This window comes from Miniopterus schreibersii (genome assembly GCF_964146895.1).
Source record: "Miniopterus schreibersii genome assembly, chromosome: 14".
Taxonomy (NCBI): Eukaryota; Metazoa; Chordata; class Mammalia; order Chiroptera; family Miniopteridae; genus Miniopterus; species Miniopterus schreibersii.
In genome coordinates this window covers 6,426,065-6,439,619 of record NC_138114.1, presented here as the reverse complement: position 1 = coordinate 6,439,619, position 13,555 = coordinate 6,426,065, and the positions used below count along the sequence as shown (strand labels likewise).

The window sequence follows — 13,555 nt, the reverse complement described above, 5'->3', positions numbered from 1 at the left end:
TGAACTGGGATCTCCTGGATCATAGGAATCGAACCAGGATCTCCTGGATCATAGGTTGATGCAACTGCTGAGCCACGCCGGCCAGTCTCTACTTATTTTTAAGCAGAAAGCCTCTTTTCACATTTTCCTCTCCTTTATTAGGTTGTCCATCTTTGTTCTTATTAATTTGATGAAGCATCCGCCTTTTTTAAGACTCCATTTGACACGCAGTGTTTCACTTAGGGCATTATGTGTACACGAGGTGGACCGGTGTGGGACTAGCAGGCGGAAGTTAGAAGACCGAGCCTGACTGTGAGTGGAGACCCTCAGAGGATGTGTCCCATCCTCACCAGCGAAGGCTCGTTTCAAAAGGAGACAGTTAGGTTTTCTGCAAAATAAGGAAGTAAGGCTGCTGCCAGGCTGCTCTTTTCAGCTTCCACTAAACGGAGAGAAATGTTTGTAACCGGGGTTTTGAAGAAGAATGCACTGTGGACAAGAAGGTGGAGGGAGAACGCTTCGGCAGAGAGTGGGGTGTTGTGGCAAAAAATGTGGCCCTGAGGGTGGAATAACAAGTAGGAGGGGCTCCCTTCAGTAAACAGAATTTTTAAAAGCCTGAAGGGTCTTGCCTCTTTGGGACTGAGGCCCTTCTGAGCGATGTTGCCTGGGCACCGTGGCTCGCCAGCTCCCAATGCCCAGCGGGGCAGTGACTCTGAGCCCGGCGCATGGCAGGTATGGCATTTGCTGGCTAATGGGAGCTTGCTCATTTGTTTTCCTAAGAAGCCATTGTGGACTGTCAAGTAAATGGTGCACATTTGGAAAATGATCTGAATGTGCATCTGGGGCCAAAGTCTGTTCTGGCTTTAAAGGGGCTTTGGAGCTGCTGGGAGGACGGTGGGAAGGATGCCTTTCTTTCCAGGTCCTTTGTGAGCCTGGTGAGAGCGTGGGTGCCCTTTGAGAGTGGGCCTGTGTGCGTCTGCTTGGAATTCAGAACAGCTACTGCCGGGGCAGATCTCCTGTTAACTGACATGTATATAACAGATCCACTGCCGTGCCGATGAGCTGTGACCAACGATAATTAATGCTCATCTATAAACTCCTTACCTCCTCATGTCCTGAGTTCTAGGGGGAAAGTGCTGTGAAAGCTCTTGGTGTTTTCTTTCCTTCCCCACCCCCAGCCTTAGCTCTTGTTGTTTGTGGAAATGCAGGCAAGTGGACTAGCGGGTGAGCGAAAGGGGAGCAGCAGCTTCTGTGCGAGGCTCTGAGGAGGGGAGTGAGGCCGCTGGATGGGGTGCAGCCGGCAGCCCAGGGCAGACGAAGGCTCCGCCTCAAGCCAGTGGCTCTTCTGCCTGAGTCCTGAATTTCTCTAGACGAGAACTTGGCTGTCTTGGGAAGTAAGGTCTCCACTTGTCCTATGAAATAGGCATAGTTGGGCCTAAAGTCATAAATTATTGGAAGAGAGAGAGCACAAGAGAGTGGAAAAGAAGGGGTTTAATAAGAGGAGCCGAGAAAGACGCTTTGGGACAGTCAGGGCTCTGTCCCGAGGGGACGGGTGGATGCCTCCAAATGAGCCTGTGTTGTTGGGGATGGTGTGAGGATGGGGCCCCCTGCTCAGGCTGATCCTGTTTGCTCCCAGCAGGCACCGCACCCTTTGGCAACCACCCTACGGGAGATTTTGATGATGGGTTCCTGCGCAGAAAACAGCGCCGGAACCGGACGACATTCACACTTCAGCAGGTAATGATGCTGCTCTCGGTTCTGAAAGCTAGCTGTTTCCTGCCTCCAAAAAGCCAGAGTTTTAGCTGCTCTGCGTTTTTTAAAGTAAGGCCAACTGATCATGTTAACTGGATCCTGTTTTCTTGGGCAACTTATGTGTCAAGGAATCTGTTTGGAGAGAGGGCAGAGGACTTTGACCTTTTGATCCCAGATAGTAAGTGAAGAGGCAATAGTGATTGCTCCCATTCGCCTAAGGTTGATAGTTTGGGGAACATTTTCACATCAGCAATATCATTTGAACCTTGAAATAACCCTTTAGGGAAGGCAGGTAGGACATTCTTGTCTTTGGGTAGCTAGATGAGAAGACTGGAGCCCTAGAAGTTGATGGATTTGTAGAAGGTATTGTTGCCCATAAATGGAAGGGCTTCAGCTGGAACCCTGATATTGTGTTTCCTGGACCTGGGCCCCTTCTCCTAGATCTGTTCAACTTTTGGAGCAAACTGGAGCAGTCAGGAAGGTACTCAAACCCCCTTCTCAGTTTCTGTGGGCCTGACACAGAGAGGGGAGTGGGGAGTTGTTCCTCTCCTCCTACACCCCATGGGGGATGCTGGGTGATTGCTCTAATTCAAGAGGCCACCCTTCCATTTTGATTCTTATGAATATATTTAAATGTAAATGCATGTAAATATTTGCATCTCTCTTCTAATTTCTACTTCTTGGGGGAGCATTGAGGTTGTTAGCAAGACTTAGCTCCTGAGTTATCAGTGGTTGAAATTTTAACTCTGTGGGATCTCTTCAAACAGTTCTTTTCTCCCTCTTCTTTCCTTATTTGATCTGTGAAACAACTTCCTCACCACTGTTAGCAAATTTGAAACATGCATCTGCTTCCTCTCACCTAGCCACAACCTCTCATCAGTAAATATTTCTTCCTTTACCAGCTGGAAGCTCTGGAGGCAGTTTTTGCCCAGACGCACTACCCTGATGTATTCACCAGAGAAGAGCTGGCCATGAAAATAAACCTCACGGAAGCCAGAGTGCAGGTGAGCCTTCTGCTCAATTATTTAACTCCCTAATATTAAAACTGGCAAACTTTTTTTTTGACATCATGACTGCAGAGTGCACATTTGGCCAAAGAAAGCAAATGAAGACTATCTGTCATTTTCATGATGCACTTTAATAACATCAACATAATGTGGAATATTAGATTAGGTTGATTAATCGGTCATTCATAATTAACTAGTGATAATGTTCTACACTAATTTGTCCGCGTCTCTAAGGTACTAAATTACATCAATGCACATCCATTTCCTTGCTTTGGAAAAAAAAAAAAGAGCTGAGATGCTATTCTCAAAGCAGCTCTGACCACTCTGGGCTAAGGCCGGTCAATTGCAGAGAACTGTGTTTTCAGATGGGAACAGGGTTAGGATCTGCTTTCCAGAAATTGCATTATGGCCAACTTTTCCCCGGCACGCGGGCTCTTTTAGAAAAGTGAATCCAAAGAACGTGTGCAATTTAAAAATCTTTAGAGGGCAGCAGCAAAAGGGCTGCCGCAGAGAGGAGCGTGGCCTACAGTGACCAGCTCTGAGCAGAATTTCTTTTTAGAAGCCACACGGTGATTACGTTTAAGTGCACAGACCGCCGAGCCCAGCAGATGTGCCCGCACGCAGGGGAGCAGATTCGCAGCTCTGCCTCTCCAGGCGAGCTAGTCTTTGAGCACAATTATATATTCATTTTATTTATGGGGTTTCCTCCATGCTGTTTTTGTTCTTTTTTTATGTAGGGGCTTGGGGTTAAGACTATGCAAAGATCTAATTGTAGGAAATATAATAGTTTGCTTTCAGTTCCCCTGGGTCATGTTAGTATCTCTTAAAAACCAATGGCTGAAGAGAGATAATGGAATTCTGAGCAGTAAATTGGGGGTTGTAAACAAATTATTTCCCCTATAATCAGATTATGTGATCCTGATTATTAAATCTGAACATGAATCATTGGTCATATGTGGGCAAATTAAACTGATTATTATTTGGAAATGAAAATCTCCTTTGGCCAGGATGCAGTCTCTCCTTTCTTTTTTTAATGCCAGCTTGCCAATAGCTGCCTAAAGACTGAACTGCAAATTGAGATAAATGACACAATTATTGAGCATTCAGAAGTGGAAGATCATAACTTCTCCCTGAAAGGTGCAAGGGTGAGATAGGGGTGGGACAATTAAAGCTGGGAATTGTCGTCGAGGCTGTTGTTGGCTATTATGCGAACAGACAATGGCTGAGAAGCATTTGTGTAGCGGAGCCTCCGTGTGGGGACACTGGCTGCAGGCTTCGGTGGCGGGAAGGGAGATGTGTTTACATTTACACTGCTTGCTCATTCAAATATGATTAATGTTCTATAAAGCAGGGTCTTAATCGAAGCTGATGTTGTCAAACAATAACTAAATAGGGAAATAAACGACTCCATCATGCTCTTTCCTCAGAAGCAGGCGAACTGTCAGTGCAAAGTCATTAAAATATGATAATGAAAAATAGCTCAATTAAATGTTGTCATAGCTGTGACCTTCATTCAATTAAGACGCAAGAAAGTGTCTGCATTTGGCTTTGCATTTAACTGCCCTAAATTTAGAATATAGATAAAATCATTACTCAATGGTTGCTGATATGTGCAATTAAAAGCCAACTAGATTTAAAAAGAGAGAAAACAAGCCTGATGAGGGAGAATGGAAATTCGGAGGCGGGGTGGCTGGCGGAGGGCTCAGCCTGGGGACCCAGGTGCTCTCCAGGGCCAGGCCTCCGGCAGCAGGAGGAGAGGACGCCCTGGGAATAGGAGGGAGGTCTAACCAAGCCTTGTGTTTTAAGCCAGGAATTATCTCCTAGGAGAAGGGGGAACAGGTTTTGCTGGAAGGGGTGACGAGCGGCAGGATTTCACTGACTTCTGGAAATACCCTGGGCCGGGCCGCCATGAGGCAGCTTGGTTTCCAAGGCTTAAGGAGTCCCCCAGCGGCCTCTAAGAAGGTACGCAGAGCAGGTGACTCATGAGCTGCCTGTAACCCGAGGATGGCAGGGATGATAACAGTAGCTAATGTTTGCCCAGCGATGGTCGCTGTGCGCCGAGGACGCAGCGCAGTGGTTTTCGAGCATCTCTGTGTTACCTTCCTAATAAAGCTGGGGTGGCCACTATTATTACCCCAAACAGTTTAGATCATGGTCCCTAGCCAAGCCACTAGGTTCAAATTGTGGATCTGCCACTGACCACCTGAATGACCTTGAACAAGTTAGCCGACCTCCTACGCTGAGTTTTCTCATCTGTGGAGTGGAGATGGTGGGACAGCCTCCCTCCTAGGATTGCAGTGGACTCTGAGTGAGATCCACTGAGGTGCAGAGTTCTAAACAGACTGACTCCAGGGTCAGTGTTTCTAATGGGTGCCCCAGGCTGCTGCTCATGAACTTGTCATGACATGTGAGAGAGTTTCAGGTTCCATCACATATGTGAGGCCAGACACACTCAGGTGCTCAGGACAACCCAACCTGCAGAAGTGCGAATGAGTATTTTGATGAGAAAACCCCAGGCAGTATTTTGTAAATGGCTTGATGATATCTCCCCCCTCCCCACCCCAGGAAATAATTTCACATCAAATAAATGTACTGGCATACACTGAGAATTTCCACACCACTTTTACCTTTACTCTGGGCAGTGCATTTGGATGCTTTCTGTGATTTAACACTTACCAAGGGCGTGTTCCTCATGCCCGCTGGGCTGACCTGACCCGCCGTGGGGTGCAGCTGCAGTTCAGGGCCCTGCTCGCCCCTCCTTAGGCGGGAGGAGGCCTGGCCTCTGCACGCCGGCTGCTACAGGGTGCGCCACGAGTGCTGGGCAGTGGGCTTGGGCTCTGGCTCCCTCCTCGTGTCTGATTTTCTGCCGCTTTTGGGTGTGTTTCCATCGGGATGCAGGTTTGGTTCCAGAACCGTAGGGCCAAATGGAGGAAAACAGAGAGAGGTTCTTCGGACCAGGAGCCAGGGGCCAAGGAGTCCATCGCAGAGGTGACATCCCCACCTGTGAGAAATGTCAATTCCCCGCCCCCTGGGGACCAGGCCCGGAGCAAGAAGGAGGCCCTAGAGGCCCAACAGAGGTGAGGCTTGCTGGATCCCTGGGCCTGAGGGCTGGTGGGCACCCAAGGCTGGGAACTCACATGGTTTCCTTTCTCTGCCAGCCTGGGGCGAACTGTGGCTCCCACAGGACCTTTCTTTCCCTCCTGCTTGCCGGGGACCCTCCTGAATACGGCCACATATGCCCAGGCCCTGTCACATGTCGCCTCATTGAAAGGTGAGTTTGGCTCTGCTGGCTGGGATCCTGGAGATGGTCGGACCGACCTGCCTTCTCCACCAGGCTCATCCTTGCACTGCGGGCTGGTACAGCTCCTGTTCGCCTTCTGTCACTCCTGGCCCGGGTCTGTTTCCACACACGCCACCCTGTTTGTGTTCCATGTGGCCTGAGATCTCAGGTGGATGTTGTCAGGATCACTGTACCCGACGGGGCTTGTCTGAGAGGTGGTTGTTTCAAAAGTGACTGTTCTGCGTCGTAGATTGCTCCTGGTCGCAGGTAACAGTTTTAGGGGGGCACCGGCAGCTCATAAGCGAGGCCTGTGAGGGGCAGTTGTCCCAGTTTAGAGTCCCCTCTCCACTCATGGAGGCTGCCCACCTGCCTGCCCAGGAACTCCTGAAGGCAGAGGCTGGCACTGTTGGCATTTGTGGTTTTCCAAGATTTACTCTCTTCTCAGTAGCTGTGTTGTCTGAAAGATGGAAACCATTTTGGATGTTTTGTCAGGTCCAGAGAAAGGAACTCTTGTGGGCTGCCCCTCGGGTTTCTGGGCACCTCTGCTGGGTGAGCGGGCCCCAGACCTCCTCCTTCTGTGATGGGTCAGACTGCTGTGCGCCAGAAGGAGGGCGGAACCCCAGAGAGTGTCTGGGGGAGCCAGTGTTAGTGTCCCCCTGAGGCCTCGCCTGTCAGGGATCTGGGAGGTGGGGGTGCTGGTGCAGCTGTAGGCTCTGTCCTGGTACTGGGCCTCCCAGGGTGCCCTCAGCGTGTTTTTTGTTGAGTCTGGGGGATGAATGAGGGCATGATGGAGCCTCCCTGGGGAGTCTCCGGAAGGGAGAGAAAGGCATTCTAGGCATAGGGAACAACACAGGCAACGGATGTGGGAGGTGAGGGGGTGGGGGATGAGGGGTGGAAAACCAGGCTTTTCTGGAGAATGGCCGGTATGTTGGATGCCCATGGGAGTGTCCAGAGATAGGTGGAGGTGTCTGGCAAGGGCCAGAGCTTGAAAGCCCAAATGCCATGTTCCTGGATTTGGACTTTCCACTCTAAAAGGTGGAGCCCCAAAGCCTGGAGCCACTTCTGGGTGGTCCAGGGAGCTGGGCATGAGTAGATGAAGCTTAGTGCCATTCAACTCTGGGCCTCGCACCCCCCAGCACTTCCTCTAGCTATGGAGACGGGCATATAACCCCCCCTTCCCCCGCTGAGCATCCTTGGGACATATCCACAGGGCACATCAGGCTGACAGGGTGCTACAGAAGTGGAGTCAGCTGATGGGAAGGGGCTTCAGGGAGGAGATTTCCAGTGGGACGCGGGCATCTGCCAAGGAGCTGATCTGGTGGAGGAGCAGTCTTGTGTCTGTCTGTCCATCCTCTCTGCTTCAGTGAGGGCTAGTTCAGGTCCTGGGAGGAGCTAGCTCTTCTACATGCTCCTCGCTCGCCCCACTCCAGCCTCCAGAACTGGAGGTGGTTCCCACACCTCTTTGCTGTGGCAGCCTGTGGGGCTCTGGCAACCACGCTGAGGCCCGGTGGGGGCTGTGGGGGCTGAAGGAAGGTGGAGAGGCCACACTGCCAGCAGGTAGGGCAGGGCTGCGGCTGGCTGGGAGGCCAAGGGCAGTGGTGAGAGGGGGTCAGAGGAGGGACACGTGCCTCCCACACCCTGACCCAGGCCAGAGGCAGGGATGGTGGGAGGGGCCTGTAAATCTGTCATCCCTCCTTTCTCCCCTCCTCCCCTAAGCTTTTCTCTTGACTCCGGCTGCCGGCCCTGGGCCTGCCTCACTGGACAGACACTTGCCTTTGATGCTGGGATGGGGGCTTGGGCTGCGCAGGAGCCTGCAGAAGTGACAGAAATCCCAGTGCTTACTGAACTGGGGAGGGTCTCCATGCATTGTGGTGGCCCTGCCTGGGCTGCCTGCATGCTCCTGTGAGACGTCCCCCTGACTGCGGTCGGGACCGGGTGACACGCGCTGGAGTTCCCAGAGCCAGGCCGGCAGTGAGTGCAGCGAGCCCGTGCAGGTGTCAGGCGTCGGCTCTGCTTCCCCGGCACGAATGAGCTCTGGCTCACTTTTCTTGACACGCGGTCCTCGTGGTCTCCGTCATTTTCCCGCTTTTGAGAGAGGCATTGGGAGCATGCTCAAGGGCCCCCAGATCCCGGCTGAGCGGAAGGGGTGGGGTGCGCTGGGGACACTCACCGTTCAGAGCTCAACTGTCTCCCAAGCCAGCTGACTGGCCACGTGGGCGTGAGGACGCGGCGTGAGTGAATTCTGATGAAGCTGGAAACTGGGATTTTTATTAGAAATGTTCCCATCTTTCACATGTTGCCTCCAAGTCTTCGGGGCCCACCTGGCACACCCTGGGTCGGAGCGGCGAGGGGGATTTTCTCCACCCGCCCCCATCTCTGCTTCCTGTGCCCGTCTCACGCGCACATAGCTGCTCCTCGGGCCTCCCCAGCAAAGCTCCCCTCCCGCGGCTCGTGGATCGCCCTGCGCCCTCTCGCCACGCGGTCCGCTCCCCGCTGGCCCCTCTGAGCAGCTGGCTTCCTGGGCTCTGGTCAGCTAAGGCACGTTGGGGAGGGAGGAAATGAGCGATTACTGACAGCGTCTGCTGTGCTGGCCGGTGGCCTTGGGTTGTAGCTCTGTCTAGGACTGTACAGGGAGGGCTGCGTGGTCACAGGCACTCTGAGATAACGGCTGGTCCTGGTTGGGGTGTCTCTGAGTTCTGAAAGCGCCTGACCCCATGTGGTGGCACCTCTGGGAGGGAGATGCTCTGAGCTGAGAGTCTCTGGGGCTGCCTCCGGTCAGCACAGCCCCGCTTCAGACCAGGTGAGCCAGGCGACGAGCTGGGGGAACCCAGTGTCCGCCTCAGACCTGGGGGAGAAGCGTACCTGCAAGTCTGGTTCTAAACATGCCTGCCTTTAATGCCCAGCGGCTTGTGGAACCAGGACTGCTTTGGTGGTTTGGGGCCAGGACTGTTTTCTGACACTTGCAGCCCACATGTCCTCACTCCCCCAAGCTACAGAAATTAAATACATGGCCCAGCCTGGTCCCAAGAGAGGACCAAACCCAAGTTTTTAGGGCCTGGCTCCATACCGGGAACCTCTGGGCTGTAACCCAGCCACCCTCACCTCACCTGCACCCTCAGAGGGGCTGAACCAGCTCTCCTTCTCTGGGGCCTGAGCAGCCCAGCGGCTGTTGGCCACCGAGGGGCGGCCTAGCAGCTGGGAGGAGCTTCCTGCAGATGGTGCTAGAAGGCACCCTTTTGGCTTCTAAGCCCATTGTTCTGTTTACAAATGAGAAACTGAGGCTCAGGGAGGCAAAGTCACTGGCTCACATGTCACTTGCTCAACTAGTCTCCCCTTTGTGATCTCAGCTGCTCCCCACAGGACCATGCTGTGCCCTTTTCTTCAGCACCATTTATTCATTCACTCCTCTGACGAGTGCTGCAGGTAGGGGCAGTGGACCCCCACCCCCTTCCCCCAGCTCTGAGGACAGCTCTGAGTCCACAGCTGTGAGATGCACCCAAGACTGCCAGAGACCAGGACCAATGTGAACTGAGCACCATGGCCCCTTCTAAGCCAGAGATTACGGTCCGCCCCTCCAGGCCTGTGGCAACTTGCAAATGACTCAGAAGAAATAAATCAAAGTGATTTTCAGCTCGCAGACCCAAACCAGGTGCTCCTGTCTCCTTTCTCAGGCTCTGTGGTCCTAGAGGGTCCAGAGTCCTGGACTGAAGACAGCAAGTGTCTTGGGAAGGCCACCAAGGCCTGGCCTCACCCTAGACCTCACTCTGGGTGCTGCTCTCCCAAGACTGCAGACCTGTGTCTTCAGCCCAGGCCCAAAGATCCTCGCTGAGCTTGCTGTGCTTCCTCAGCACCTGGCCAGAGGGAGAGGACATGGGGGATGCCCAGGGCAGGACCAGTCTCCCAAGGGGCATTGGAGTGCTCCAACTGGTGGTCCCAGGACCCAGGGCCTGGGAGCATTATGTGTAGTTACAAGTTGAAGGACTCTGAGTTGGGTTCTGGTATTTTGGTTCTAGGCATTGTTGTGACAGATGTGAGGTCCCTGCCTAGGAAATATTGAGAGAACCTCTGGGAGTGTGTGTGGGTAGCTTGGGTGTCGCCGAGGTACAGTTCTCTGAGGTGCTTTAGGTAGTGATCCTTGAAGTCTTTAGGTCCTTTAACACAGTTTTATGGGAACGCGAATTCACTTGCCTAGAAATTATTTGGCTTTGAATGGGCTCTGAAAATGGGTGCTTTTGGAATACTGGCTGTCAGCTCCTGAGCAGGCAGCACTCGGGAGGGGAAAAGAGCAGGCAGGGCCGACGGGGCGCTGATGGATGCTCTGGGCCCCGTCACTGGACTTCAGAGTGCAGAGCTGCTGTGTGGTGATGCCAAGCCCTGCCTCCCGCAAGAGTCCGCTCCGTGACTCTGCCCAGGACGTGCCAGTGGTTCTGCTTTTTAATCTTTAGGTCATGAGGGAAAGTAGCCCAGAAAATAGGAAGGGGAGCAGCCACTTTGCGAAGTTTTCGCACACAGACTGAGAAGTCAGCGGCAAGAAACTCCAGGTTGTGGTTTTCTTAGGAAATTAGACTAATTTTGATTCCTTGAAGATACCTGTTGGGAGCAGGGGCCTGAAGTTTGGAAGCATCTGGGGAGTTGAGGAGACCAAGGTCTGACTGTATTTGGACAGTCCACCCAGCTTAGAACGCCGCAGCACAAGCCACAGTCAACTCCGTGGCTCTGCCGCACTCGGGGACCAAGGCAGAGACATTCAGAGCTTTGCCCTGGGCCCAGCGCTGTGAGTCAGTGCTGAGCCCGTGCTCTGCCTGAGACGCGGTGCGGTGGCTGCTCACGTGCAGTGTTGGCGCTGGGCCTTCGCGCCCTGTGCACTGAAGGAGGTGTCTGGATGGGGGGACGGGGCTGCTTGAGCAACAGAGAAGGGTGGAAGGGCTGGGGGTGACACTCTTGATGAACAGGAGGTCATGGCTGGTCAAGCTGAGTGTGCCCTGGAGGTGTGGCTGACTAGCCTCCGGATGGGCATCAGGCTGACATCCAGCTTTTCCTTGCAGCCCCCATGGTGCCAATTTTTGGCAGCGGTGGGTGTTCCTTCCTGCGCCTGGTAGGATCCCTGGTCAGGCACCCATTCCCCCCCGGCTTTCTAGGCTGCGGTGGGCTGTGTATTCGGAGCTGGTCAGGGAGCACTCTGCCAGGCCAAGCGTGCAGGTAGTGTGTGCCATTATTGGGTGTGCCATGGAAACTCTCACATACGAAGGTGGCAGCACCCTGCCCCATGCAGTGAGGTCATACATAACAATAATGGGTCCGGACAAAAAGCCTCAGCACACAAAGAATGTTCCTGTGCTCTCTTAATGGCTAGCCTGTGCTCACAATTCATTAATGCAGAGGAGATTATTAATGGCCAAGGGAGGCGCTGGGGTTTGTTCAGGGGAAGTGCTGGCCACAGGATGGGCAGTGCGCTGGGGCGGAGAGCAGGCAGTGGAGGCCTGCTCCCTGGCGCACTTAGTCCGGCTGCCTCTACCTGTGATTCGGAGGGCGGGGTGGAGGCAGACACTAATGACAGCTCCGTGGGAGAGCTCTCATAGCTCAGTCCATGCTCACACCCAGTCACAGCCCCTCTCCGGAGCTGGGCGGAGGCATCACCGCTGACTTTCCCAAAGCAGAGCCTGCAGGAGGAAGGGTGGGGCAGCCTGCTGGGCGAGTTGGGCCTGTGGGGCACCCAGTCCCTGGTGTGGCTCCCTGGAGGTAGGCCTGAGGTAAGAAAGCAGCAGCAGAGCAGGGGTAGGTCTGACCCCTCCTTACCCTCCCCTCTCCATCCCTGTCCTGGGGAGGGGAGGTGGCTCCAGCTGTCCCAAATGAGGCTAGGCTGGGAGGAGCCTGGAAGCAGACAGGCTGCATGTGAACTCTGGCCGCACCTGTCCTGCTTGGCTGAGCTTGGTCAGCCCAGGCCTTGGAGACTGTGAGGACGGAGGCAGCTGCTGTGTGAGGCACCCCCTTTGGTGCAATGGGGGCTCAATGGATCTAGCACTTGGAGAGGCAGCCTTGGGCCTGTACTATGTATGTGAGGGCAAGGGGAGGTGAGGGCAGGGTGTGCACTGCTGAGAAAGGGTTTGGCCATGGCCTTCCTGAGAGCAAGGCACCTTCTTTAGCCAAGAACATGGTCTCCCTGTGTGACGTTGGCCTTGGCCCTTGGGCTTCCAGGCCAGGGTAAAGTGTCCGGATTCTGAGATTGCAAGGGTTTTATTGGCCAATCAGCATTTACCCACAAAGCTGAACTCAAAGCCAGAGACAGCTTCTTCCTCCTCTGAGTGCCCTGAGAACATTCCACACCACCATTCCTCTTTAATGACGTTCCCTTTGTGTTGTGATTTTGTAAAAAACACAGTTTGTGAAAACAAAAATTGTTGTATTGTGAAATATAATAATCTTTAGAAACATTTCATAGAACACACATTAATGATTAATGAATGATTAGGGAATGAATGATTTTAAGCACCTATATGACCCTTGGGGACTTTGCCTGCATCCCCAAACCCCTGAATCCCTGCACCGCTTTCTACTCACATTACTTTCCTCCCCCTAAATGAAACCCTTTGCTGACTTTTATGGTAATGTAGCATTGCCAGCCTCCTAAGCCAACTTTCTGAAACACTGTTGTTTAGTCTTCACTTTTTGAACTTTATATATAAATACATATATATTATGTATATTATATTATGTACATATATATATATATGTAAAAAGTTGGAATCATATGGTATGTATGTTTCATGTCTGGCCTCTTTGGCTCAGCATATGTTTTCAAGATTTATCTATATAATTAGGTTTAGTTGTAGATTCTTTATGATATTCTTTGTATAAGATCAGATCACCTCTAAATAAAGACAGTTTGCCTCTTCCTTCTAGTCCATTTTTCTCCTGTCTGGCTGTGCCAGGCAGAGCCTCTAGTACAGTATTGAATGGAAGTAGTGGTAACAGCCATCTTTGCTTTATTACATTTTTTATAACAGCTTTATTGAGATATAATTCACATACAATTCATCCATTAAAATGTACAACTCAGTGTTTTTAGTATATTTAGTGAGCTGTGCCGTGTTCACTACCACCGTCTAGAACATTTTCATTACCTAAGACCTGTTAGCAGTCGCTCCTCACTTGCCTCGACTCCCCGACCAGGTGACCATCAATCTGTAAGTCTCTATAGACTCTGGACAGTTCATACAATATGTGGTCTTTGTGACCAACCCTTGCCTTCTCCTTGATCTCATGGGTTTGCAATTGTGTTTGCTATCTTTTTTAAATTTTTTTAGTATCAACTAAAGATATTTTCTTCTTGCCCTGGTTTTCTTAGAGTCTTTGTTTAATTATTATTTTTTAAAAAATCATGAATATGAATGGATGTTGAATTTCATCAAATACTTTGCTGCTACTGTTGAGATGATCACATGATCTTTTCCCCTCAATATATTAATACAGTAGATTACACTGATTAATTTTTTAATGTTAAACCAACTGTGCATTCCTGGAATAAACCCAATTAGATGTG

General features: G+C 51.9%; 1 protein-coding gene across 1 annotated transcript in view; it reads left to right on the top strand.

Moving 5' to 3' along the window:
* Nucleotides 1–701: 701 nt before the first annotated feature.
* DRGX (dorsal root ganglia homeobox) overlaps nt 702–13,555 on the top strand; it is a gene marked incomplete at its 5' end in the record, with an annotated part of 29,678 nt that continues 16,824 nt past the window's right edge. The window contains 5 exons of the mRNA XM_081158582.1: nt 702–708; nt 1,616–1,713; nt 2,631–2,732; nt 5,634–5,812; nt 5,894–6,006. Coding sequence (XP_081014708.1) covers nt 702–708; nt 1,616–1,713; nt 2,631–2,732; nt 5,634–5,812; nt 5,894–6,006 — 499 coding nt within the window. The remainder of the gene's footprint in view (nt 709–1,615; nt 1,714–2,630; nt 2,733–5,633; nt 5,813–5,893; nt 6,007–13,555) is intronic.